We start from the raw sequence: 27,897 nt of genomic DNA on the forward strand, positions 1-27,897 counted from the left end.
CATCAGATTACCACCAAGGGAGTATGGCTATTGACAAGGAGGGAGGAGAAAGTTGTCCACTCATCTTAGTTGAATAGAAGATATATATATTTTAAGGACCATTCCTCATATACACACTGAGTTCAACATGGTTTGCATATGCAGCAGTGAGCTACAGCTGACTGCATGTTTGTAGTATTAGATCTGTATTTTCAAACACCCTTTTGTCTCTAGAGTGTTCAAGGAACATTCTCCAGTCTTGTGGCCCGTAAGTTTCATCTTACTCTGCAGCATATGATTTGTTTTGCTTGCTTGTATAACTTGTTTTGAATCGGGTTCCTTTGTCATATTCTACTTTAAGAACTGTTCTTTGATTTCCACTCTTTAAGTTTTATGAAATAGATTAAATTATGCGTGGAGAATTATGCCATAGGGTACAGCCTTCCTCAACCTGCTGTCCTCCACATATTGTTGGACTACAACTTCCCTTGGCCCCAACCAGCAAGGGACAGCTAGATGGGACAGGGGATGGGCCTATATGATTGCAAGTTGCTTTCACTTCTACTGTGCCATGAACATGAGGGTGGTGACACAAGTTACCAGACTGTTCTAATGTGCCCTTTTCTTCAGTGCTATAAATGTATGTGTGTATATAGCCTTTCAATGGTCTTGCTTATCTCTCTGGTTTTTGCTCTGCCTAGTAGTGGTGGCACAGCCACTGCCTGAGTGGGAAGCACAAAGCTGTTTGAGTGAATGATCTCATTAGCCTTTAAAATTCACTATTAATCCTTACCTTCTTTCTGTATGTCACCCAAAAGTCGGAACCCATAAAAAATTACATGCTGTATCAAACTCTTTTTTAAGAAGTGGAAGAGGAATTGCTTCTGTGTGCATTTATTTATTCAAGGAGGCCAAAAGTTTCCAAGCTTATCAGTTGAAACTAATAAGATAATGCTGATAGTTGGCTTATATGAAAAATAAAAGCAGTGAGACTGAAGATGAAGTCCCTAGCTGGGCTGACCTCTAGCGTACACACTACCACTGTGGAAAAATCAACATAATAGCTTGTTGCCTGAGTACTAGGACTTTTAATGACACCACTGAGAACTAATTATAAGCTACAAATAAGAAAATAATAGAAGATGTGGCAGAGCATGTCATAATGAGACGAGTTATGTGATGTACTGGGTAAACAAAATTTAAAATATTTTAGTTAGCAGAACTCACTGTCCTCCATAATTCATACAATATTAACATAATAAGACAATAGCAGATATTACTTAATGGACTTTCCCATAATGTGATAAATACAATATAGAATATATCACAGGAAGATACAGATATAGGCACATACGTGTGTGTGTGTGTGTGTGTGTGTGTGTGTGTGTGTGTGTGTGTTGGGAATGGTGTTCTGCCCAACCAGATGCTTAATGAAGTATCTGATTATTTAAGTTCTACCCCACATGAAAAAGCTATTGTTATAGCATAAATTATTTGTTTTAAATCACATATATGCCACCTTCCACATAAATGATTCCAAAGTGGTTTACAAAACAACCACCACAATATAATATAGACAGCCATAAGCATTAGGCAGTCTCCTTTGTGGACTCTAGTGGTGTTTGGAAATTAGCAGAGTTGTGCAGACCAGCTGCCTCCTGGCTTCATGGTAGAACAGGACACATGCTGTTTTCTCAGGTGCTCCCTGAGCTCATCTAATGACAAAATGCTGTGGAGAAACTAAAAGCTAAAATTCACGTGTAGTCTAATCTGCCTAGAAGGTGCACCATATTAGCTTAGTTAACTTTATTTGTAAGAAAAAGTATATACCACTTGTAAGAAAACCTCTAAGTGGTTTACAAAAATATTAAGCATTACATATCTGTTTTAAACTATTTAACAAGAATTCAAAAGATGTTCAAAAGATTATTAAAATCAACAGCATATAGAGATAAAACATGTGTAACTTCTACATGTTTGGCTAGGCTCGTCCTGTTACATTAGTTTTTTCTTTTTTAATTGAAAAGGTGACCAGCAGATGGTTTACATAGCATTTCATTAGTCTGTTTGATTGTTTTTGACACTTCTTTGGAACAATTTTTTATTACCATGCAAATAGAACCAGCCTCTCTTCTAAGCTAATTGCCATGTAACTACATAAACATTAGTTAAATTAGGACAGCAAAGGCCATGGAAATAAAGTACAGAATTTTCACATTCATTGAAATTCAATGTGGTTACACATTAGAATTAAGGAAAGGTATGCTAATACACCCACCAGCCACTATCTCTACCTCCTTCTACCTGTTATTTTCTTTCTTTCTTTCTAAAACATCACTAGAATATCAATTCCTGTACAAACATAGTTAATGAGTCCAGCTGCTCTTCTTTTGCACATGTGAAGGAGAATCCACATAGAAAGTAATAAAAGGTTCAAATAATAATGATTGTGGTGGGGCATCTAAGCAGTTTGGGAGTTCGTTAATAGTTTGCTGACTGAATTCTGAGCATTGCTAATGAGTTGTAATGACAACTTTGAAACAGGCTTGTTTTTTATTTGCTTGAATACCTTTATACTGCCGAAGTTGACTGCAATGTGATTTAAAAGGCTCTCCTGTCAGGTTCTTCACTGGATGATATTGGTTGAAAATAGTGTTATGCTGCTGCAGTATCTACAGTCACTCTGACAATATTTCAGCAATAAATCTGCTGGGGTGTGTGTCTTATTTTCCCATCTGCAAGTAGCCTTTTAGTCTTTGCAGTTACATTATTCCCCTACAATTCCCCTACAATTACTGCATTTTTCGCTCTATAAGACGCACCTAACCATAAGACACACCTAGATTTTAGAGGAAAGCAAGAAAAAAAAAATCTGTGCAGAGCGTGTAAGCGGCTCTCACTTTTCTTGCTTTAAAGCAAGCAAACCCGCTTTGCGCAACTCTCACTTTGCTTGCCCATCCCTCCTCCTGCCTCGCTGTAAAGCGCGGTGACTCCGGAGCAAGGAGGAGGTGACACCGGGGCAGGTGCTTTGCTTGCTTTACAGCTTTGCTGTGAAGCCAGCAGAGCAAGAGCCGCTGACAGGCTCTGCACAGCTCTCGCTTTAAAGCGACAGATGGGAGCCATGGCTCTGGCTGTGGAGGCATCCCTCAGCTCACTACTGTAGTGGCAGTCGAGGGATCCCTCTGCCGTCCAGTGCATTTGCTCCATAAGATGCACAGACATTTCCCCTTACTTTTTAGGAGGAAAAATATGCGTCTCATGGAGCAAAAAATACAGTAATTTATGGGAACATGAGGTGCATCAGAGAATGACAGAAAAAGAGAACTCCAGCCTACCCCTACCCTATCCTCACTCCGTAGTCTCAGGACATCTTTAAAGACTATACAACAGCAGCATTTGGGCTATTCTTCTAATATACCATAATGTTTGAAGGGGCAATGTGTGCCCAGGTATCACAATTGGTACATTTAGACATTTTTAGTGTTACAGAAAAAGCAGAGATGAACTTATACCAGAAGTGCTCCATGGCATTTGTGGAAAGAACACTTACAATTTGAATTGTAATACAATAAAATACAATTAAAAGCATACAGCATCTAGCACAGTGCATTACAATTGGTATGACAGACAGAAAAATAATTAAATTGTTCACCAGTGGTTTTAAAATGATCCAGGGGGCGAAAAGTTTGGGAACCACTGCTTTATGCAATATATACATAAGATAAGCATTTTCAAGTTTGATTGTGGCACTAAGAAGTCTCTGAAGTGCCATTATTGTGAATTCCTTTCCAGAATCGTTAGGTCTTCGCAGTAAAGTATTGCGTAACATTGAGGAGCTGAGAACTGAAATGAAAACTGCCTGTTTGGGTATCCCTGATGAATTCCTATGTCCCATAACAAGGGAGCTTATGAGAGAGCCAGTCATTGCTGCAGGTAGGTGTGACGAAAGTGATTTATATGTTTTTATTATTTCAGTTTAGATAAAAAGGCTCAGGTATTAATAATTTATCTTTATTATATAAAACTACTCAGGAAACTTTTAGTGCTCAATATTTTTATAGCATTGCCCCAAACAGCAAGGGAAACCTTTCCTCTGGTAAATACAGCAAAGTCTTGCATGCAGGCTCTTTATGGCTTTGCGTAGTCCCTGTGCCCAAGAATGCCATTTTATCTACACAGTCTAGTGGAGTTGTTCAGATGGTCAACAGCTTGCTGGATATGTCACAGGGACACTGCCATTTTGTCTGTTTTTGCCATCTACTTTCCAGACAAAATGGCAGCCCCAATGAGTTATCCAGAGGCTGGGTTTTGGTTTTGCAACTAAACATTTATGATGATATGCAACAAGGCGTATCTTAAAATGTTTCAGAGAATTCATTGCTGTGAAGTTTATAGTAACAAAACAATTGTAGAGCTGCATGTGAAATTGAAAAAAACGAATAATGTGCTCAAATTTTCTAAGTGCCAGTACAAGTCCCTACAGAACGCAATTGCTCTTATTTGAATGGCCATCATATAACGATATTTGGGAATAATGGGACAGAAAATAAGACATTTACTCTTCTGTTACAAAGTCTAGTTCACAAACTTCAGCTGCATTCCCATATCCACTTGCTTTGGAGTGTTACTGAACCCAATTGGACTTGCTTCTGAGTCGACCTATAGAGAATTGCACTATAGTGAGTGCATATGCTTGATTATTCTTGTGCTGCTGTAAGGTTGCGATTTGATCACTGGTAGATCTCGATATGCGGGACGCGGGTGGCGCTGTGGGTAAAACCTCAGTGCCTAGGGCTTGCCGATCGTATGGTCGGCGGTTCGAATTCCCGCGACGGGGTGAACTCCCGTCTTCGGTCCCAGCTCCTGCCCACCTAGCAGTTCGAAAGCACCCCTAAGTGCAAGTAAATAAATAGGTACTGCTTTATAGCGGGAAGGTAAACGGCGTTTCCGTGTGCTGCGCTGGTGCCGGCTCGCCAGAGCAGCTTCGTCACGCTGGCCACGTGACCCGGAAGTGTCTGCGGACAGCGCTGGCTCCCGGCCTCTTAAGTGAGATGAGCGCACAACCCTAGAGTCGGACACGACTGGCCCGTATGGGCAGGGGTACCTTTACCTTTAGATCTTGATGGCTGAAAGAGGTTGTTAATAATATACAGTGGTACCTCAAGTTACAGACGCTTCAGGTCGTAGCTACTTCTGGGGAGCAAAATTAGCTACTGTAAGTGCTTCAGAGCAGTATATTTCATGGTATCTTGCAATGTTTTATGAATTATCACTTTGCTCTCAGCTACAAACAAAGCAAAGAAGAACAGTGGCAATAGTTTTGTTGCCCTCACCCCCCCCCCAAAAAAAAAGTAGTTGTGGGAAATAAAGGTATAGAAGTGAAGCAGGCTGCTACTGTTTGAAAGCATAGATGTGAACTCTTCCATACACGCCTGCTTTCCCCGTTGTCACCTTTCATTTCTCGCACAATGGGAAGTACTCACTGTCACAAAATGCATTAGATATTACAACAAATGTTTGATTAATATTTTAGTGCCTCTTACTTTTTCTCACTTTGATATGAATCTTATGCTGGAAAGTGCTAAATGCAAATATTGTGATTCATTTCTTCCTCTTATTTCAAAAAGGAAGAGGTAAAGGCAACCAACACACATTTTTTTATGAGTGCTCAGCGAATGTCCAAATAAAACTATGTTCAGGCTTCTGGGGAAAGTGTATGCGACTTAAGCAGAAGTAAACAATGGCTTTTACAATAAAATGGCAATGCATACATTTTTTTTTAAAAAAAAGCATCAGTATTGAATGAGGGCTATTAAAATGCAGATTGTCAATGGCAATTTACTGCCTAGTCACGTCACTGTTTCGGTGCTTCTGTTTTATACATGAAAGGCAATGGGCACAAGGGACCTTGCATAGCAGCTCTGATGATTCTTTTGACAGCTTTGTGATGAACTTTGGGAAACCAATTTTAAAGCTCATATTAAAATAAGTAATATAATAGATGTGCATAGAATCCCAGCTTTCATTCAGCAAATGTTTGGAGAAGGTTGGTGGGAGAATGTTTTTCTCTACCAACAGAAAACAGTGGTTCAGTCTTATCTTTTTATTTTAATTGTAACCCCTATGAGGAGTGCAATTGCAATCATGGTTCAGGCAACATAAACTATGGGTGTAAATGCATCTAGTTATTGATCTTATAAAATAGCATTCATATCGCTTTGCAATATAGTGTCTCATATGCAAAATGAAAAGAAAAATCTAAATTTTACCTATACAGTGGTACCTCAGGTTAAGAACTTAATTCGTTCTGGAGGTCCGTTCTTAACCTGAAACTGTTCTTTAGCTAATGGGGCCTCCCGCTGCTGCTGCCACCGCCACACAAGTTCTTAACCTGAGGTACTATTTCTGGGTTAGCAGAGTCTGTAACTTGAAGCGTCTGTAACCCGAGGTACCACTGTAGTTGAGACAATAGAAAGGGGGCAAGAATAAGGAGTGGGGTCCGCTTTACAAGAATTGTGACTTGGAGAAGTATTTGCAAAAAACATCAGAGTTGCAAAGAGCTCCAGTGCCATATTGAATGTACATGCTGTCGTGATTTCAAGTGTGCCTCTGCCTGTTGTTGGAAATACGGTGAGGGAGTTCTGTATTCATGCTTACATTGTTTACAAAAGCCATTGTTCCCTCCCAATGCTGGGAACTACAGCTTCCATCATCCCTGGTGATTGGTCATGCTGTCTGATGCTGTTCTTGGTCGATTGTGTGATCCAGTTTGATCACCCCCCCACACCCCAAAAAAACTCAACAACTTTGGTCAATCCAATGGGTAGATCACTGCCAGTGTTTTTATAGTGGTGGTAGATCACAGTCTCTTTGAAGCTGGACATCCCTGGTGTACAACAATCTGGAGGGTAGAATATTGGCAATCTCATTTACTGTATCTTCAAGCAGATAGACCCAAGTGTCGTTTTCACTGCACGAAATAGCTTCCAATGTTCATACAGTAACAACCACGGGCTCCAACTAGCCCAGGATACTCTACTGCAGAAGTGGAGAATTATCAGCCTGCAGGGCTTCCCTGTTAGCTCTTTCCCTGCAGTAATTAAGATTTGATTTTTCAAAACCCCTGTGGGTGTGAATGGAAGCTTTGTAAGGCCTGTTGCTGGGGGTTGTAGCTGGGGGAAGATCATCTCTTGCCTTCCTTATGTTCTCCAATACTGCTACTAAACCCCCTTCCTGTGCAGCAATTGACTTAGAAGAAAGCCTTCCACTGAAAGCCTAATTGCTATGTGAGGATTGCAGCTTCCCTCCATATGCACTACCACCTTGCCCACAAAGATCACCCTTCTGGTACTTACACTTTTTTTAAAAAGCATCAGAACTTTTTTCAAGCTTAATTCCTGCATGAGGAGAGGCAAGCGTCTGGATGCATGTGAGGGTTGGCCCTGGCCACTGCAGGCATGCAGTCCCTGAATGGTGAGCCAAATTGTAATGCAGCCCTTGTGCTGAAAAGGGGAAAAGGATTTTCTCCAGTCTTCTGCAACTGGCAGTAGCTTTCCAAGGTTTTGGGCACCAACCTTGCCCAGCTCAATTATATATCGGCCTTTTAACTTTGTATTCTGCCAAGGCAATTTTTTAGAATGTCTTTAAGGTTTTTTTGTTGGTTTTTTTTGTAGGGCATGCATGCATATACCCTTTTCCAGTAAAGTTTGTAATTCTCTTTTCAGATGGCTATTCCTATGAGAAGGAAGCAATGGAAAAGTGGATCACTGAAAAAAGGCATTCCAGTCCCATGACAAATCTCCCTCTTCAGAGACTTATACTTACCCCAAACAGAACTTTGAAAATGGCTATCAATCGCTGGTTGGAAACTCAGCCAAAATATAATGAAAAGCAGTCTCCCTAAACAGTATGATTGTTCTTTCAAATAAGTGGGAATGAAGCTGAAGGTAGGTGAATACAACAGCAAACATCTTTGTGCCGTGGCCTCTCACTGTACCTCTGTATAAATTCAGCCCCTTGATTTAATCTGATCAGAATTCAAATTGCTACCTAACATAAAAAATATAACTTATAGGTGCAAGTATAAATCATGTTAAGCATGATCAAGTTAAAGTTGAAATTTTATATAGTTATCTAGTAACTTCCATTGATAGTTAATGACATGCATGTGGGACATCCAAATCCACAGCATTGTGTGTCCCATTAATTTCAGTAGGAGAGCCAAGCATATACTGGATTATGTTCAATAATATAATTTAGAAATTATGCAGCTGAAACAATTAAGTATTTCATTTTGGGGCCTAATGAGAATTATTGGAAGAAATCATTTTTTAAAATGACCTTTCCATAGGCTCTTGTCTATATCATTTAAAAATATGTAAAGAACTTTGTCAACAAAAGTTTAATTTTGGAGCATGCAGCTAAGTATACTGAGCACTGTAGGGCTTAGTATAAAGGATGAAAAGGCTGAAGAGTTTGCATGCCCTGATTAGATGTGGCATGGGTACTGGTCAGCAGTGAATGGCAGGATCATTTTGGCTAGGAGCCAACATTGACATCATGCTTTCTTAATTAGCAGTTGACTATTATATTCAGTGAAGCATGGTCCAAGAACTAAATGGCAAACTTCTCAAACTAAGGCTAATTAAATAAGCACATCATCTTCAGTGCTATTTTCTACAATTCTGATGTTCATAAATACTCCAAGGGGCTTGAAGATGCAGTAGCTACCTCAGTGAGGACTTCTGGAGAGCCAGCACTGTTGACAGTAGTATTTGGACATGTCAATAACTTTTTATGATATACCTTTGGTGCAGAGAGGTACCCATAGAATAAGGGTGTACTATAGGTCTTCAGATGCTGTTGTACTCCAACTCCCATGATCCTTGACCGTTAGCCATGCTGACTGTGGATGATGGAACATTTGGAGGGCCAGGTGGTTTCCTACCTTATTAAAGTTGCATTAGTGGTGACTGACTGGCACAACAGCTGGAGAAGGTAGATCAGTGAAAGGGTATGTATACTACCCAACCAGAAATTATATTAATAGTCTTTTATTTCATATGGGAAAATACAGTAGCTGTGCAAAAAATAGATCTACAGAACAAGAGAATAAAATAAGATTGTACAAATACCAAGATAAACAATAAATAAGCTAGAGTAGAGAATAACAATTCATTTTTTAAATTGAGAGTTTTTTAAAAAATCACACAAGAATGCTGTTATAATGTACCTACATACTGTACACATGGAAATCACTGTTAAAGGGCAACAGAATACTCCAAGCTTGTATAACTCCAACCTCACAGGAATGTCCTTACAAACTACCCATCTTGAAAACATCCTTGAAATTGAAAAGAAAGCTTTTCCACTGTGAAACACTGAGGAAAGTATTAGATGTCGTTCCTATAAAGTAAATGCACATGCTATGCTCCTCAGACATTTGTTGAGTGTTCTGTAAAAACGCTAGCAATGCTTGTATTCCTCTTTATCCTCCATCTTGTACTGACATAGCACCTCAAAAGGTGTTTGAATAAACTATGTAAAGTGCTGTTATATGTTGTTAACATGTCATAATTATATACTCAGTGCAATAACCAGGATGTTGGACAAAATTCATGCAAAATATCCTGTAATTTACCTCCTAAATTGCAGTAATGAAAGTCAACCTCAGTTGCACATTGGCTGCTGAATGATTTGCACAGAGGTGATAGGTTTACACCTGAATCCTTATGAAACTGGAATACTACTACTAAATCTTCCTGATAAAGAACATTCATGGACAGATTTGGATGTTCTGTGGATCCCACCACCTTGCAGGAATTAATTCATTTCAAGCAGTAACACATATACATGGCTGTACAAAATAATTGTATTTGCCTTTCTCAAAAGGACTCAGCTTGATTTACTGACCAGTCTAGTTAAGCAGGCAAGCCTGTTTAAATCCTCTCTTAGAAAAAACATATCCTCCTACATAAACAAATAGCTTCTTAACTCTATGGTGGCCACTCATCTCTTGATTAATAGTCCCAGGCATGCTGTGGACAGTCTTAGCGTTAAAGAAGTGGCTGGATGATCTGGTTTCTGTTATGCACCCTGTAAAATATTAGTGATTAATATCAGTAACTTATATGCTACTATGCACTAACTTTAACAACCAGGGAGATGGTTCATCACTATTATTAGTTTGTAATAAAATGGCTAGCATTATTCAGACATTAGATTCTACGAAAGATCGCTTTGGCTTTGTAGAAGTCACGTGACTCAAATGAATGTCTTTATTAAGCTGAGTGTGCTGTTTAGAGAGAACTTCCTGGTACAAATGAGCCACAGGCTTACCTATCCTGCTATCTTGTGAGCAGGCAGATGCTTGGCACTGTAGTTCCTCTAGTTCTTTAGGCTGAGTTCCGTTCTGGATACTCTCTCCTGGTATTGAAGAGCAAGCTGCAGGATTGCCATAGCTGCCTGCATGTTTGGCAGAGAACTGCTCACAGCTCAAAGTCAGTGTCGTTCCGGCACTTTTCAGGAACCCTTCTGCAGCTTGGCCATGCCAACTGCGATTTGATAGGTTCATCTGCTGCTGTTGCTGCTGTTGCTGCTGCTGCTGCTGGAACCGCACAGTTTTATCCATGATACCCATGAAGGGAGTATTCCGAGGCCTATGTTCTGCTGTTCCACTCTGACATTGACTACCTTTGCTTTCCTTCAGCCGAATATCTGGACTTTGCCCTTTTATACTCTCGCAGAAGCTGCTGCTTGAGGACAGGCTGCTTGTTGAGCTGGAAGCTACCATGCTAACAGAAAGCAGACCAGGACAGATAGGGTTTTGCTGCCTTAACTCACCAGTTCCTTGAGATTGTAATGGACCTATGTTTTCGATGTTTGCAGGAGCGTGGACAGCTAGCCTCTCATGCGTTTTGGACTTACTCATGAAGGAATGAGGCGATCCTTTATCACTATGCTGCAAGTAGGGAACCTGGACTACTGTCGGTCTTTCACTGAATACTGCTGAGCTGTTATTGCCCGTGGTGATATTTCCTGATAGTGTACTTGTCCCATCCAAATGCTGGCTTTTATTGTAGCTTGGATTTGTGAGGTGCCTGGAGGTCACAGGGCTTGGAGGAAGATATTGAAGAGGCTGAGTCTTTGTGCTGGACTGACTAGATCCAGTTCTTGCCACAGACTGGACGGAATTCAGGTGCTGGTTGGTTTTTACTATCTGTGCTTGTTTTGTGGGCTGCATAGTTAAGCCAGGCTCTCTCAGGAATTTACTGCCTGCTCTGTTTGGAGGGGATATGGGTCTAAATTTCTGCTGGCTGCCTTCCTGAGAGTTTCTGCTGCTTGATGTATTAGCCTGGGAAAGTGGCAGCCTCTGCCCAGACGTACCAGGCTCGTCTTCATGCAAAAGTTCCTCCTCTTCTATCTCTTCCAGACTGAAGTGATCCTGAACAAGAGCTTCCCCCTCATTGTCAGAGTCATTGCTCGGTTGGGCTGGCAGAGGACACTGCTGCTTTTGTTGCTGTGTTCTCTGGAGTTGTTTGCACTCCTCTTCAACTCGAGCTAGAAGCCTCTTTATTTCTTGGTTTCCAGGGCACAACTTTATGGCTTCTCGCAAGTCACCAAGGGCTGCATGAAATTGCCTAAGAAGTTGGGGAGGAACCAAACACAATTTTTTTTTCTATAAAAGATTACCTTTGGGGGAAAGTAGTATAGATGACAAAAATGCAAAAACAGTTTTTAGCAGAACTAAACGTGGTTACTTCATGGCCCTAGCAGAACGACTGCTCCCTTTCCTCTTTTTTAGCACACTTGCAAGCAATCTGATGCGAGGGGAAGGAATTGAATTTAAGCTGAACACCATAGACAAAGTGCTGGTCACAGTAATTGTTCCCTGTTCTGCTCTTGTGGAATGATACTTGTTTGTGTCATTTTTACCAAAAACCACCACCTTGTACAAAATTATCCTATTCCTGCCCCCATTCTCTCCAAAATTAGTGTTTAGGTAATCGTGAAGTTACCCCTCCCCCCAACAGAGATAATCATTTAATAAATATCAATATTTGTCCTACATCTGCAAACCCTTTCCTGGTATTCCACAAGACTGCAGTTTCCATTACCATAAATATAAACATATTGATTATACAATTATCATAAAGAAAATATTACTATGAAATAAACTGTTGCTGCATAGCAACTGTTGGTACCTGCTGTTCCTCTTGGCTCTTGCTCTAGCATAATACGCTTCATAGGATGTGGGTTTGAGATCAAGTGCCTTGGTAGCAAACTCCTCTGCCATGCCAAAATCCTGCCGGAATAACCATAAAACAGTTTCAATTTTAAAAATTACTGCAATGAAACATTACAGTGCAGAGGAACTGCCTGGCCCTTACACTTTTGCACTGGGCAAGAGAGTCCTCATGGTATCATCCTAATCAAATTTCTGCTAACTGCTCTTGAAATTTGTACTGCTGACATGTTTTGATGATGTGTAGTATTAATATTGCTTATTCACATCACTTTAAAAAAAAGTTTAGTCATGATAGCACACACTGACTGAAAAGCTATGTAAGCACTCTTTAGCAGATCTATTCACCTAAATTGGTATCATTTTTTCCTACAGTCTCCATGTAGTCGGTCACAATGCATAAAAACTTGGACAAAAGAACTTACATTTGTTTTTCTGCGGCACCTTGAGAGGTTTAGATATAAGGAAACTCTGAGCTCATTGAAAGCTTTCATTTCTTCTCCAAAACTCTCTCGAGGAAACTTCCGTAAGGCATACTGGTACCGCTGTGCTGCCTCTTTCATCTTCCCTTTCTGCAGGGTGAAGAGCATAGAAGTGTGACAATTTGATTCTTAAATGTTGCTTTCAAATGAAAAATAAACTGACATGTTAACAGGTGCCGCTGGTGAGATGATTAACAAATTTGAATGTTGGATTTCATGGTTTAAAAAAAAGAAGAGCAACGTTTTATTCAGCTATTTCCCTATGTTAGATCTGGCTCTTCTTTTGCAAATAGGACCCGCCCCTCCTGCCATAGCATATACAATGCATAACAGTTTCTTGAACTGGGACTTGGTGTGGAATGTATATCCTGGATACTAATTGTATATTCATTTACTAGTCAATAATAAAACCTAGTGCCTGACTCTGTGTAAGCAAAGATTTGGCGCATCAGATATATAGACCATGAGGGATATAGGTAAATGTATTATTGCAGAAGACGCTAACATAGTGTTCTGGATTTTCATGAAATTTACCTCATGCCACAAGTTTATTTCTTTACAGTTTAGACAGTGTCCTGTCTTGCACCTTACTGTTAAATAGCAGTAATACACAATCCCCTAATGTGCAACTTCCCAGTAAGATAATGTCAGAAACTACTTGGAATAAAATTTAAAGGAACTGTGGAAGTTTAGTTATTTAATGTCTCTATTCAGAAGTAAGTCCCACTGAGTTCCAAGAGTTGGATCCAACCAAGTTGCCCTGTTCACACAGGAGTTTCCACTTCTGCAGCAGAACTCAGTGCATAATTGTCCCCAGTAAAGATCCACAAATCAGTAGCTTTATAGACATTGAGTAAGTTAGGGGGTTCATGTGAATGTGTATGTGTATGGACAGGAACTGGTAAAAAGAGCTAAACCTGAGAGGAAGGGTCAGGGATAGCATACAGTATTCCCTTTCTTATTATTATAGTCTAGAACATTATGTTCTGTGGTGTGCACTTGAACAATTGCGGAGGTATCACTGCAGACACCACTACATGAACAACCATTACAGCAAGCAACTCTGTTCTACTTACACATGAAAGTTTGTTTTCTTTATTTACACCCTGCCTTTTCCTACATTCAGGATGATTTACAAATACAAATTATCATTTGCCCAAGATTACAATCATAAGCACATTTACATAAGAGTAATTACCATCCCTACATTTAAGTAAGCATGCATGGAACTGTGCTGCAAGAGTGGTTTGGCCCCTGAACCACTGGTGTCTGCCATCATGCAACAGTTCATAAAAAACTCAAATTCTTAAGGTTATAAGCAAAAGCAAGGATCCACTTACTTTGTACATCATATTTCCTTCCTCAATTAGCTTTTGTAGTAGGATAATCAAAATATCAGGTTTCGAAGTAGCCATGGCCCATGCTGCATTTCCTGGAATTAGAAGGGTTAACATTTAATGTTCTACTGGACTCTTCAAATGAAATTCAGCTGTGAACAACCAGATAGTTAATGATTTGGACTGAATTTCTCTTCTGTAACAGTGTCACTTAAATATAAATCAGTATTTATTGTGGCAGCACCTACACTTTGGAACTCCCTGCCTATTGATGCCAGGCAGGTGCCTTCACTATACTCTTTATCGTGCTTGCTAGAAATATATTTATTTAGACAAGCCTACTCAGATATGTAGAAGGTTGATTTGTGTTTTTAGTTTATTGAGGATTTTAATTTTTAAAAATGTTTTAAATAGTTGCTTTTAACTATTTTACTGATCATTTTATTGTCTTATTTTTATAAACCACTGTTAGGTTTTTTAACAATCAAGTAGTGCATAAAATTTAGAAAATAAATACTGTACATATTGTTTGTTTTTTAATAACTTGGAAGGATTTGTATATTGAAAGGTGAGCTATAAACAAGTGCAATAGAAAAATATTCTGTCTACACTATGGCTGTTAATATTTCAACATCTCTAAGTAAGCTTAAATTACTACAATTTTAAATAAAAACCAGTTTTGCTGGAAAATGTCAATGTTTTTAGATGGGCATTTTTATTAGCACTAAATGAATTTATATAAGTTATTTTCCACTAACCTAATTTGGCTCCTTTTCGAAGCAGTGTGACCACCACTGATGTATTTCGACATCCAATTGCTCTGTCCAATGGGCGCATCCCACTATTGTCAACATGTTCAATCACTGCACCCTTCTCTACCAAATACTGCACCTATAAATGATCAAATACAGAGAAATTACATTTAAAAATAAAAAAAGCGTTTGTGGCAGTGGCTGCAACACACCAGGAACTTCTCTTGCACAAGCTCTACTGCAATAATACACCCTTGAACTGCTCTTATTTTCCAGCCGATGCAGACGTTCCTAATGGATTATGTCCATTCGTATACCATCAATGTTTAAAGGCTTTTAGTGCAGCTCTTGAAATAAAAACAGTAAGAAAACACCACCTTCAAAGATATGCATAAATTCATACAGCTCAAGTTAGTTCCTGAAATCTGGGAAATCTAGTACAGTTAACCTATAAAGGAACCTTTCAGAATAGAGGGGGGAAGCTTCTGCTTGGCCCCTTGGCAGTTGTGCTGTGTGTGGCAGAGTGCCCATTTCCAGCTGTGGCCATTCCTAAATAGAAATAGTCTGGTTGCAGAGATCCATGCTTTAATAACTTCCCACTTAGATTTTTGCAGTTAGTGCAAAATGCAACCACTTAGGTTTTAGTTTTGACATCAAAAGGCCACATACTTCCAGCTCTTAAAGATATGCACTGATAATTCCTTTGCCATCAAGCCAGATTCAAGGTTTGGTTTTCGCATATAGAGCAATAGCATTCCAGCTGTGCAACACACTTGCTGCCAAAAATAGCCTAGTGTTAATACCGTACAACTTCAGGTGCCGGATGAAGACTGTTCCTATGTTAAAAGCTTTTTGGTTTTTTTAAGTCGTAATGCTGGGACTATATAGTGGGAAACAGGTTCTTGGTGTGATAATTCAATATTTCCTTAGTACGGGTCTCACATGTTTAGCATTTTTCACATTATGATTTTAATTATCCCAACAAGTGACATTCTAGTGCAATTTAAATGCAGGCCGTTGGGAATCTATTCATTAAGTTGTAAGTGAGCACATGTGAGACTACAGTGTAAATTATTGCTTATATAAGGTGCAAGGTAAGCCCAACTGATGGATCCTGTTCTACTTTGAGACAGAATCCATTTATAAGAGCTTTTAACTCTTAAACCAAAGATTTCTTACATTTCAAAATATATTAATACTTATCAGTGCTGAAACATCCCTTTACATCTCACAAATCTTCTTCGAGTCATAGCAGACTAATATAATTTATTAACACTAAGCAGTGTTTTTTGTGACAGTACTCAGTGATACTGAGCAACATCCCCCCCCCCCCAATCTCCTGCCCTGAGCAGCCATTTTGTGCTGGCACTCACAGTTAAGAGTCATTTACCAAGAAAGTAAGGCAGTAGAAAAAGCCATATGCATCTATGCTAGATTTTGATAAATTAAAAAAAAAAACCCACGGTGAAAGATTTTATACTTTGACCAAGCATTGGATATGTTTGTTTAATAGAAACTATTTAGAATCAAAAGGATCCCCCGCAGACTCTTTCTACACAGTGAAGAAGAACAGATACCCAGCATTAGGTATCTCTTACATTAAAAAAAAGTAGTTTTTTCTTGGTGAATCATCTCTAGTGACGCTCTCAAGTGCATGGAAAGGGGAGCTAGTTTGCTTAATTAGCATTCTAGTTGGCAAGATCTCAATGCTCTGGCTTAGTTTCAGAATGTGAAAGCTTATAGCAAGCCCAGTATTTGACTTGACTTACAATATCCGAGTCTCCATAGAAAGCTGCTAAATCCAAGGGGGTTCTTCCATTCTTGTCCGTCTGGTCTATTGTGGCATCTTTCTCAACCAAATACTGGACCACACTCTTGTGTCCTTTGAGGCAAGCCCAACTCAGTGCTGTCAGGCCCTCCTTGTCCAGCAATGAAATGTCTGCACCTAAAACACAAACCAAAAATACGTTATTTTGAAGGGGGAGACTTAAAATATGCCCCACATTAAGCCAAAAATTAAACACAGTGAAAAATTATTGAACTTTCTCTTCAATACTATTGAGATGATGTAATTTCAGCATTAACTCATAAAACTTGCATCAAGACACTTTCAATGTTGAGCTGTCAGGCTCGCTCATCTATCTTAAAAGGCATGAAAAGTGAATAGGGCAAATTAAAAGAAAAAATTCTTGAACAGCGCGTTCGTTACCTTTGGAGATGAGAAATTCAACAGTGCTTAGGTGTCCTTCACAAGAAGCTACCATGAGTGGTGTCCTGCCTTGCTTGTCACTTAAATTTATATCAGCTCCCTTTTCCAGCAGAAGTTTTGCAATCTGAAAAAAGTGAGTATATTCCTATCACAGTACTGTAAAGTCACAACCTTAGAATAAATAATGGCAATATGTAACCTGATCCTTATAAGAGCAATTCACACTTCGACCATACTCCATACCAGAGTCCCAATAACTGCAGGAGAATGCTTGTGGAGCATAAAACACATAGCTTCTTTGTTCTTTAGATTCATCTGTGTGGCTTTAACAGAGCAGCACTCAAGTCAGTACCGCATCTTTATTTGATCAACAAGACTCCTCACAGGCCACTGATTTCATAATCAAATGCCCTAGGGATTAATAGCCTTTTCAAAACAGTTCAAAAACTGTTGCCATCTAAAGCAGAGATGGCGAGCATGTGGTCTTTTAGTTGTCGTTGGGAATGCTATCCCTATCAGCCATGCTGTCTGGGTCTTACGGGACTTGGAATCCCACAACATCTGGAGGCCTGCAGGTTAGAGAAGTGTCCTTCATTTAACAAATTAAGCTGAAACTGGCCATTTTAATCATAACGTTTCATCCTACCTGCCAATGTCCCTGACGCACAGCACAAAAAAGGGGAGGGATCCCTCTCCGATTAGTTCTCATTACTAGAGCACCATGTTGAAGTAATAGTTCACATGCTTCCAGCTTTCCTCTCCCAGCAGCAGCAGTCAAAGCTAAAAAGAAATAAAAGGTTTTAGTTTATCAGATTTAAAGAGAAAACAAGTTTGAGAGAAGACATTAAGCTAAAAGCATTCTATGCATTCCTCCCGAGAGTTATCAGCAGTTAGTCCAACAACCAATAAATGTTTCCTCTTGTACAACCCCCCCCCCTTGTATTCCCAGATACTAACATTCATTAAAATGACATGGTACTGGATACTCAAAATTTTCCTACAGCTCAAGAATGGCAAGACGTCCTTTTAAGAATGTAAGAATAGCTCTCTTGAATCAGACCAAAGGACCATCGAGCATCCTTTTTTTGCCACCGCCCAGGGCCACATGCCAGAGCAATGAATGCAAATTTTACCCTTGTGCAGTAGGCTACTTTGTGCATACACCAACCCACCCACTTCCTCTCTATTATCCACCTAGGCAAACAAGAAGCAAGATCAGTTCAAGCATTCCAGCCAGACAAACCCTTGAGAGCACGAAGCAGGGTCACTGGGAGTCTCAAGAGCCAGGAATAGAGTCCCAGAAGACTATGTCTGACCCCTGGGCCCGAGGTTCCCAATCCCTGGGAAAGGCTGCAATATGCAAAAATCCCCCTAACTGCAACCTGCAATGCTAGTTACAGCAGTGGTTGGATAATTTATTCTCTACTCTCACAACTGTTTAAAAAATAATGTAGGTCACAATCTGTCATGGATGCTTTAGTTTGGATTTTTGCACTGCAGGGTGTTGAACTAGATGGCCCTTGGGGTCATTTCCAACTCTACAATTCTATGATTCTACAATTCTAATCTCTTCGTTTCACTGTAACCCTGGCAGCAAAGACAGTCATCTGCTGGTCCACAGGAAATAAGATTTTTGTTTAATGGCAACTGACACACAAGGTAGCACCATTAATTTAAGGATTAGGTTGAGCATGTAGACCCAAACAAGCGGACAGTTTTGTTTTTGTTTTTAAACAGATTTTCTATAACTGCTGAGAATATAATACGAAGGTTATAGCTGTGTTATAAAAACAAAAAACAGCCCTGTGCCTTATCTCACTATCACCCACAGCTCCTGGGGTCACTTAAGATACAAAAAGCCAGCGTGTCTCAAGTATACCATATTCGGAAATAAGCAGGACTGAAGAATAGCCTGCAGTGGGCTTAAACAAACAAGATCCTCAGGAAAGCCGTGTTAAGGAATGCAGACCATTCCGAAAAGGCCCATCTCTGATATGTCTAATGTACCCAACAATAGCTTGCCCCCGCTTCTAACTTTAAAAAGCAAAGGGGGGAAACACTAAATGAACAGCAAAACTACTAATGGAAAATGGAAAATATGAGGCCGGCCTACTACCCTATAGGAAAACTAATATGATCTTTGGCAGATCTTCGGTCTATTGTCAAAGATGTTGAGGAAAGTGCTAACAGGGGAAGAGAAATTTTGGAAAACAGGGCAAACAATGGTTGGAAATGTGTAACAATGTTAAGGTGGCTAATACATTTTGCTGTGTACAAGGTGATACTTTTAATGTGATTCTGTGCCATAGGCACTTTGTCTTTTGTGCACTGACATCTGTGTGAAGGATTTCTGTAAATCCAAAACACACAGTTTAGGAATATAGGAAACTGCCTTCTACGGACTCTTAGCTCCATATTGTCTGCACTGACTGACAGGGACTCTCTGGTTTTCAGAAAGGAGTCTTCCCCGGGGATTGAATACGGAATGTTTTTGCATGCAAAGCATCTGCTGCACCACTAAATGGCAGTCCCTTTCCAATCCTGGTCTATGATTAAAAATGTAAAGGGGGAGGGGAAACAGAGAGCTGCTTTCTGAAAAATCTGTCCCCAGATTGCAAGGCACAAATCTGAATTTATCAAATTTTCAGGACTTGTAGACCATTTTTGACAACGTGACAATTCATCCTAAGCAGCTCTGCTTAACTATAGGCATTGTGATCTCAGTGCAACCCTCAGCTAGCAATCTCTGCACTCAAAATGCCACTGTTGAGAGGGAAAGCATTCTGTCCAAACTGCCAGAAGGAAATGGCAGCTCAAATGTGTAGCTAGGCATGAACAATCCACAGAACAAGGGGACTACTAGCATTATAAGTACAAGAGGGGAAAACAGGAATATGCCAACAAGAACAACCAGAGAATGTACAGAGATAGAGTAAGGCAAGAGCGCAACAAAAGGAGAAAATGCAAAGGAGTCTACTCTGTATTAATGCATCAGAGACAAAGGGTGGCATCTAATGTTGCACAAAGGGTCGTCTTTGCGTGTCACTTCTCCCTCCTCTTCCCAGTGCAGCTCATTGTAACCTCTTGTATGCTTTGGCCAGAAGGGTAAACTGTCACAGAAGGGGAGGGATAATACAGAAGCCTCTGAAAATGGCTTTATTTCTGCCTCCAAAGAAGAGGAGCATAAAGATACCCCACTTGGTGATGTCCTTGTGGCCCCTGAGAAACCCCCTTCTGATGAGTACCAAAAGTTCTCTCTCTCATACACACATACCTGTTTCTCCCCACAGTGTGTCTGTTTCATTGATGTCAATTTTAGGCTCCTTTTCAATCTGCATCAGAAAATGAATCACCTACAAAGAGGAGGAAAATATCAATCAGCTACCATTTTAAAAAAGAAACCCATCAAGGAAGAACAAGCAATTACATAATTATGGACTTGATTTGCCTTAGCACTCTGTTGGTGGTGCACAATACATTCGTAAACACAGTAAGTTTCAGCTAAGAAATTTATGGTATGTCAAACTGTATGCATTTAAGGTAACAGCACAAGTTGGCATAGGAGAGACACTTTGTTATGTACAAGTCAGTTTCTCTTCAATGATCTAACAAGGAAATATACAGGTTCCATGGAATGGCAAACTATAACTAAATGCTTGTATATTTGCACATCTTCTGAATGCATCTTACTTACTTATTCAAACCTTTATTAGGCATTATACAAATAAAACGATAAAAGAAAAAGTAACATATAAAAGCCTTGAGATATATACAGAAAGGCAGCAGTTGGCTACATACATATATATTTATATACATATAAAATCAGTGGTTTTCCTTGTTAACCTGCTCCTTGGAGGACTGCTACCAAAAACTCGGCTACCCCCGCCGTTACCCTTTGGTCAACGTCGGATAGGCAGAATCCCACACATTCACCTTGTTGGGGCTCCAGACCACCCAAAAGAGGGGACAGCACGCGTTGACGGAGCGTACTGTACAATGGGCACTGAAAGAGAATGTGCTCTACCGTGTCCGGGACATTCATAAAACATCTGCAGAATCTCTTGTTTCTAGGGATGTTTTGATATCTTCCCCTGACAAATGCTGAGGGAAAAACATTCAAACGGGCCAGCATAAAAGCCCTACGTTGGGCTGGAATTATTAATTTGGTGACGTAATTGGCTCTGCTATCTAAGATATTTAAATCATAGAATATGGGCGAACAAATTTTGTTTACAGCTGCCATAATATTTTGCCTCTCGACATCCTTTAGTCTAGTTAGGATATTATGGAAAATGTATTGCTCATTAGAATTGTACAGGGGCTCCAGCTCGATGCCTAAAGATTCAATCTTTTTTTCGAGGTACTGATACCATCTTGAATGCATCAATACTACTAGACTATTTTGGATACAAATTAATTTTCTGTCTCACTCAAGACAAGAGATTAAATGAGTAAGAATGTGTTTCTGTCGGTTTCAATTTTTTTGTCGCAAATTATTTTAACAAGCCGTTACAAGACCCAAATGTGGTTGGGTAAATCAAGGAAAGTACAAGCAAACAAAGCAAGGCAATTCATATGAATCTTCTCAGAATTGTTTCTTTATCTATGCCCAGTAAACATTTCTAATGTTTCAACTGAAGCTGAGGAACATGAATGCATACTTCTTCCATACTCCATTTCTATGAAGAAAAACAGAGGCAATGTTTAAAATGTTGAATTGTAAAAAGGGGGGAATATTCCATTTATACAGGAATCCCTATCTGCCTTCATACTAGTATATAGTGCAGAATTTAACTCCCCCCCCAAACCGCTTCAAAAATGGCAGTAAAACATAATGGAGGCTAATGTTTGCATGCCAAGATTAATTGCATAAACAATAAATACATTAAGAGAGCTGCTGCAGTCTTGTGAGGCAGATGGAAAACAGTACAAATGTGGTTTCAAGGAATAAACCATCTTCTTGTATTCTATTATGGCCATATAATCCTTTATAGCCACATTGTGGAGACAGAAATCCTACTAGCATTTTTCATCTTAAACAGAGCTGCACTTGGCACAAGTACAGAGTATGCTAAAGCTTACAGTATCATCTTGTCTCAAGTACATGGAGCGCAAAACACCACCAAGCAAGTTGGGACCATTCAACTCCTAACCCCTTACAAGTAATCTTTTTAGTAGCAACAAAGGAAAGAGAGATTGGGAAGCGGTGTTTTTTTCAAGAAAAAATGGTGCCGGAATTCACGATGAAATTGTTACAGTTAATTCGCTGGGTGACTTGGTGCAGCCGGTTTGACAACAGCCGTGATCACCACCTGCAGGGGTGCTAAAAACTACAGCAAGCTGTCTCCCAGCTGGTTTGGGGGTCGCCACTGGTTCTGGTGCAGGTCAAATAAATGTGCCCCCGCCTCCCTCGTTCTCTTAAGATTCAGGCGGATGGCATGGGCATCTCAGAAGGGCCCTCACTCAAACATGCACACGTGCAACGGTAGAGGCCTGGCTGGAAAGCTTAAAGCCCGTTGCCACTACATGAAAGATGGATTGAAGAAAAGGAATTATGGACTGGCCCCACCCTGTATCATGGCCAGGAGCTAAGTGGAGTCATAGATCGGAGAAAAGTGTAGACTCGCACACACTTCCATTTTGACTTGAAATGTTCACTTTGGGCTTCTCAGAAGTATCTGAAGGCTATAAGTGGGTGGTGTGAGTGCCAGCCCACAATGGCACCCACCTCTGAGGTGTTGGTACTGAACTCCAGCGCTCTCCAGCTTAAAAAAAAAAGCACTGTTGGATTATATGGCAAGTGCCACATAATTTGTGTATTATAGTGTAAGGGGGTAGCTATTTTGTCTGATTTCCCAATAAAAGTGACATTTTCCTGAGTGGCATGATACAGCTATTCCCAGCTCTTTGGGAAAAATACATGATGTCTCATTTGTTTGAAAAGTACTGCCTGATGGCAGTGAAATTTGATCTTTATTCATATACTTGCCTCATGTTAAATGGGCTTGTAGTAGCCTGACAGACTTTGTTATTTATTAATTAAATTTCATCCGAAGATCACAGGGCGGTTTACAATATAAAAACACAAAAATACACAGTATGATAACAAATAAAAGCAGTATCACCACCACCACACAGTTTAAAAGGCCATCACTTAAAATGTAGACCTTTTTAATATCCCCTGAGGAATAGCAGTGCAGAAACCATTGAATTATTCTAAACACTTTCAAGGAGAGAGGTGGAGCAAGCTACCTGACAATGTCCCATGCTTGAAGATGCTGTCAGAGCCTGCTGAAGTGCCTGTCGCTTTGTCAGTGAATTCTGCTGCTGGGAAGTGCTCCAATCCATGTTCAGCAGATATTCAAGAATATCAGAATGGCCCCTTAGGGCACTATGAACCAAAGCACACTGTCCCTTTTTATCCAAGTGATTGATCTAAAAGGGGAAGCGCAAGGAGAGAAAAAGAATATCATTCATGATAAGCAGGCTGTTACACCAAAGCTTTTTACAAAGTACCAAATTGGCAGATTACTATATATAATTTGGTGATACTTAGTGTGATTCTGCATAACTATGTATTACCTAAAATCAAAGCAGATTCTGGTTTGTTTGTTTTTTAACTAAACCTAGGTAATGTATTTTAGTAATGTGTTCTAGAGTATTACTGATCCAGGACACGCTTCAGTATCTGAGCTGCATCCTCACAGAGAAAGGCGATAGCCTTTATTTGGATCCTTCTGTACAGCTCTATAGCACGCAAATGCTCCATACTGAGTCTGTTGTCAAGCTTACCTTTGCTCCTTTCTTGCAGAGTAGTGAAACTATATGCATGTGGCCTGCAGCTGCTGCACAGCAAAGTGGGGTCATCCCATTCTCAGACGCACCATCAATGGTGGCACCAAATTCGAGCAGAAGGAGGACCACTTCTTCATGATCAAGATGAGATTGAACACACAATATTGGAGCGTTGTTGAGAACTTCTGTCCTGTAGTTTACATTTGCACCACCCAAAATCAGCAGACGACTCACCTACAGGGATTTAAAAGAAAGGAAATATAACTCACCTTCTTGTTTAGAGACTGAAACAGGATCAGTTTGCATCTCCATTATGTAACAAGATTGTATGGATGTTGTCAGATTGTTTCTTAATTTACATAGAAAAAACTGTTTGCTCCATTCTAAATTATGAATACTTGCTCTGTACAGAGAATACATGTGGCTATTCACACATTAAAGAGAGACTTAAAAACTAATCATTTGCATCTCCCCTTGCTGATACCAACAGCCCTCTTTAAATCACTCTTAACAAATGTTTTGGGATTTTCTTAGAGACAGTGGCAGAGATTGACTATTGAATTTTGAAAGTTTGGGGACTTTAACTTTGATCAGTTTAACAGCACCATGAATCGACATGAGCTTTATAAATCGCTTTGAGATTCCTTCGGGTAGTGATAAAGCGGGATATCAAATCCAAACTCCTCTTCTTATGAATGTTATTGGCTAGTTTCAGTCCTTACATTCAATGGCTATAAAGCGCTTTTGGCTAATCTTGACTGGACAAGTTTTCAAAGCAGAGAAAGAACACAGAGATTCAAAGAGAGTGAGCATTTCCCTGTTTGAACACATTCTTGCCACTGTCAAGCCTCCTGTTTTTCCTTTCTTCCTTGTTATGGAACTGACATGCTGTTGTCCTTAGAGAAAAGTTAGTTCCTGATGCCAGCATATAAAACCCCACTTGCCCACAGCCTGTAACAGTGTGGAACTGCTTTCTCTTAGGTTTAGAACTACCACAGTGAAAAAGTGAAGTATAGCTGATACTTAGTTTTCTTACCTTTACATTGGGTGTATAAAGATTTCTCAAGGATGCAAGAGCTGCTGACAAACCATCAGTGCTATAGCCAATCCACAAGGCTTGAAGGTGGCTGGAAGAAATTCCAGTCTTTTTGCTGAGCCCCTAGAAGATACAACAACTAGAGATGAAAAAAGAGGAAGCAAACAGATTTTCAAAATAATATTACTATTTGCACACTGAAAATTGTGATAGCTTTTTTCTTCGAAAATTAAAATCCTCAGACCTTTGCTTGCATAGAAATACTTTAGCTGTGTATTTACATCTGCCCAAGATTTGAAATGTCCCTTACAAACTTCCTGCAGCAGCTCAAAAATACTAGGAAAGTGTGCAGCCTTCCTCCATACATAGTTCTACCTACTGGGCAATGAACATTTTGAGAGTGGCTAGGTATTAAACTCTAAATACAGTGTCATGTGACAGGAGATTAGTTCTGGGTTACTTAAAAAGCTTTAAAACAAGATATTAATAACTGCTGTGAAAATAACATTTATGCACATTGTGAACGTTTTCCAAAGCAAAGTTTAACTTTCCATTTTCTAAAGTTTCTGGATGGGGACAAAAACAAGAGGACATAATGATATTATGGCACAAAAAGAGACAAACTGAACACATACCAGAAGGCAAAATAAAATAAAGGTTTTACCTTGAATATATGTGCTTTCAGAATGTGATGCCCAAGCTCCATTGTTTGCTGACGGTTAAGCTTTCCTTCCTGCCTTGAGAACATGAAAGCCAGGAGTGCATGCCCATTCCTAATCAAAGAAGCAGAAAGCCACACAGAGAGGATTTAAAACTGTACTAATCAATGTTATGTCACCTTTTTGTCCTCTGAATACCTAACGTGACAGATTTCATTCTCTTGCCCCAAAATCTAAATATCAAAATATGTTGAACTAAGGAAGACAGAAGATATTTGCAATATCTCATTCTCAGACATGACCAATCCTTTTTGTGGAAAAGTGTGTGCTGTTCCTATTATGTTTAAATCAAACCAAGTCATGAGAAATGTAAACTAGTGTCTGGTAAGGTCAACCAAGGTCACAGACACAGAGTTTCTGGTTTTCATTATAATGGAGTACGGGTGGTGATTTATATGGTAAGAGTGCAAGATTTTGCAAAACCACAGTGACACTTCCGTACGTTATTCTGAAACAGTGGGCAAATAATGTGTTCAGATGCTTCTTTTTCTGTACAGCAGTCTTCCCATTTCTTTTAAAGTCAATAATGAACGCATCACCATCACAAACAAATACAGTGGTACCTCAGGTTAAGAACTTAATTCGTTCTGGAGATCCGTTCTTAACCTGAAACTGTTCTTAACCTGAAGTACCACTTTAGCTAATGGGGCCTCCCGCTGCCGCCGTGCAATTTCTGTTCTCATCCTGAAGCAAAGTTCTTAACCCGAGGTACTATTTCTGAGTTAGTGGAGTCTGTAACCTGAAGCACTGAAGTACCACTGTATAAAATAATTATCTTATGTTATCACAGTAACTAGAAAAAAGGTCGGCTTCTAATGCTTTTTAATGTATAGTGGTACCTCGGGTTACAGATGCTTCAGGTTACAGACACTTCAGGTTACAGACTCCACTAACCCAGAAAGAGTACCTTGGGTTAAGAACTTTGCTTCAGGATGAGAACAGAAATTGGGTGGTGGCAGCGTGGTGGAAGCAGGAGGCCCCATTAGCTAAAGTGGTACCTCAGGTTAAGAACGGACCTCTGGAACGAATTAAGTTCTTAACCCGAGGTACCACTGTACTATGTTTTTCTGCATGTTTGAAAGTGTAAATTAAAAACAGTGCACGTTATAATACTTTGTACACTAAAGAGCACTGGAGAAATTATTAATAGTAAAAATTACATGATATAATTGTAGGTAGCCAAAATAAATCTACCCAGCACAACTATTATGTATCTTTGGTTCTTTCAACAGGGATATTATTACACGAGTTGAACCTTACCGCAACATTGAAGAGCTTTTTATTATTTACCACTTTCTACAAAAAAATAAAATAGGCTCAAAGCGATTTACAAATCCATAAAATACACAATTGCTTACAGATATTTAAAAACATATGCATTAAAAATGCAATAAAGCCATTTTTATTTTTGGGTAAAAGTGTGTGATGTTGAATCCAACCCAGTAAATTAGTGGATGTACATGTATCTTGGTGGCTTACAGGCATAGAATGAAAACATCTAAAATAGTTTTAAATACAGTACAAAAAAAAACTGTTGACATGTGTAAAAACAATACAAAATGAACAACTAAGTGTGATGACACTCAATGAAGAACAACCACATAAAAAGCCTGTTAAGTGCTTTCATCCACTCAACGAAACTTTCACGGTTTTCCATTGACCAATAACCACCTCCCCAAGCCACATTACAAATTGCTCTTGAAACCAGCCTGTGTTTCAAAAGTTGCTCAAGTGTGTTGTGTCAGTCAGACTACAAAGGTCCAAAGACCCACTGAGTGCATCAAATCAGTCAAATTATTCTCTAGCTGACTGGTTTTCCATTAGTGGTCCCCCCTAAAACTGGATCTCATTCTTCCCATACTCCACTGGTTTTAACCAGCTCCTGCATGCAGTTGACATCTTAGCCTAGCACAATAGCCAAGCACTACAGCTGATGAAAGCATGTTTCCAGCAGCCAACGTATTCCTCTCCCTTGATTAAATTTTGAACTGGTTCTAATTTTAGAATGTCAAACTGCATGATTCCTTAAGCCTCAGATGCTGAATCTCTTCTTAAATTATATGAATGTCAGTGTAAACAGCAATAATCCCATTATAGGGCCACTCCCATTTCTACTTATAGGATTCCCAAATGATTAGTGGGGCAGGATAAAAGACACAAGTTACTGTTGAACAAACAATCTGAAATTTAAGAACATAATAGATTCCCTATGGGTTCCACCTACCACGTTATCATGTCTCTAACAGTGCCCATAATCTCTATAAGCCTGAGAAGGATTTGTTGTCAAATAGGGAGGAATAAGAATGTAAAGAGTTTCCAGGGCTGGATAGTTAATTCGTAAGGT

The 27,897-nt window shown here is 39.6% G+C and overlaps 2 protein-coding genes across 13 annotated transcripts in view; one reads left to right on the plus strand and one right to left on the minus strand.

Annotated features, from left to right (window-relative positions):
- Nucleotides 1-26,757, plus strand: part of WDSUB1 (WD repeat, sterile alpha motif and U-box domain containing 1) — a 46,911-nt gene extending 20,154 nt beyond the window's left edge. For 4 of the 10 annotated variants that reach the window (XM_083579345.1, XM_083579349.1, XM_083579347.1 and 1 more), the window contains 2 exons: nucleotides 3,772-3,912; nucleotides 7,704-13,128. In XM_083579345.1, the coding sequence (XP_083435471.1) occupies nucleotides 3,772-3,912; nucleotides 7,704-7,882 (320 nt within the window). In that variant the 3' untranslated portion in view covers nucleotides 7,883-13,128. Of the gene's footprint in view, nucleotides 1-3,771; nucleotides 3,913-7,703; nucleotides 14,739-18,201; nucleotides 18,454-20,293; nucleotides 20,494-23,814 lie in introns of those variants that run through there. The other 6 variants (XR_014540455.1, XR_014540457.1, XM_083579350.1 and 3 more) reach the window with 4 other exon arrangements.
- TANC1 (tetratricopeptide repeat, ankyrin repeat and coiled-coil containing 1) overlaps nucleotides 9,017-27,897 on the minus strand; it is a 129,516-nt gene continuing 110,635 nt past the window's right edge. For all 3 annotated transcript variants that reach the window (XM_083578475.1, XM_083578476.1, XM_083578474.1), the window contains 13 exons: nucleotides 25,499-25,607; nucleotides 24,835-24,957; nucleotides 23,796-24,032; nucleotides 23,256-23,438; nucleotides 20,278-20,356; nucleotides 17,650-17,783; nucleotides 17,004-17,127; nucleotides 16,564-16,739; nucleotides 14,801-14,933; nucleotides 14,046-14,137; nucleotides 12,649-12,795; nucleotides 12,183-12,283; nucleotides 9,017-11,618 (listed from right to left, as the gene is read on the minus strand). In XM_083578475.1, coding sequence (XP_083434601.1) covers nucleotides 10,190-11,618; nucleotides 12,183-12,283; nucleotides 12,649-12,795; nucleotides 14,046-14,137; nucleotides 14,801-14,933; nucleotides 16,564-16,739; nucleotides 17,004-17,127; nucleotides 17,650-17,783; nucleotides 20,278-20,356; nucleotides 23,256-23,438; nucleotides 23,796-24,032; nucleotides 24,835-24,957; nucleotides 25,499-25,607 — 3,067 coding nt within the window. In that variant the 3' untranslated portion in view covers nucleotides 9,017-10,189. The remainder of the gene's footprint in view (nucleotides 11,619-12,182; nucleotides 12,284-12,648; nucleotides 12,796-14,045; nucleotides 14,138-14,800; nucleotides 14,934-16,563; nucleotides 16,740-17,003; nucleotides 17,128-17,649; nucleotides 17,784-20,277; nucleotides 20,357-23,255; nucleotides 23,439-23,795; nucleotides 24,033-24,834; nucleotides 24,958-25,498; nucleotides 25,608-27,897) is intronic.

Source organism: Podarcis filfolensis (assembly GCF_964270895.1).
Source record: "Podarcis filfolensis genome assembly, chromosome: 1".
In the NCBI taxonomy this organism is placed as follows: domain Eukaryota; kingdom Metazoa; phylum Chordata; class Lepidosauria; order Squamata; family Lacertidae; genus Podarcis; species Podarcis filfolensis.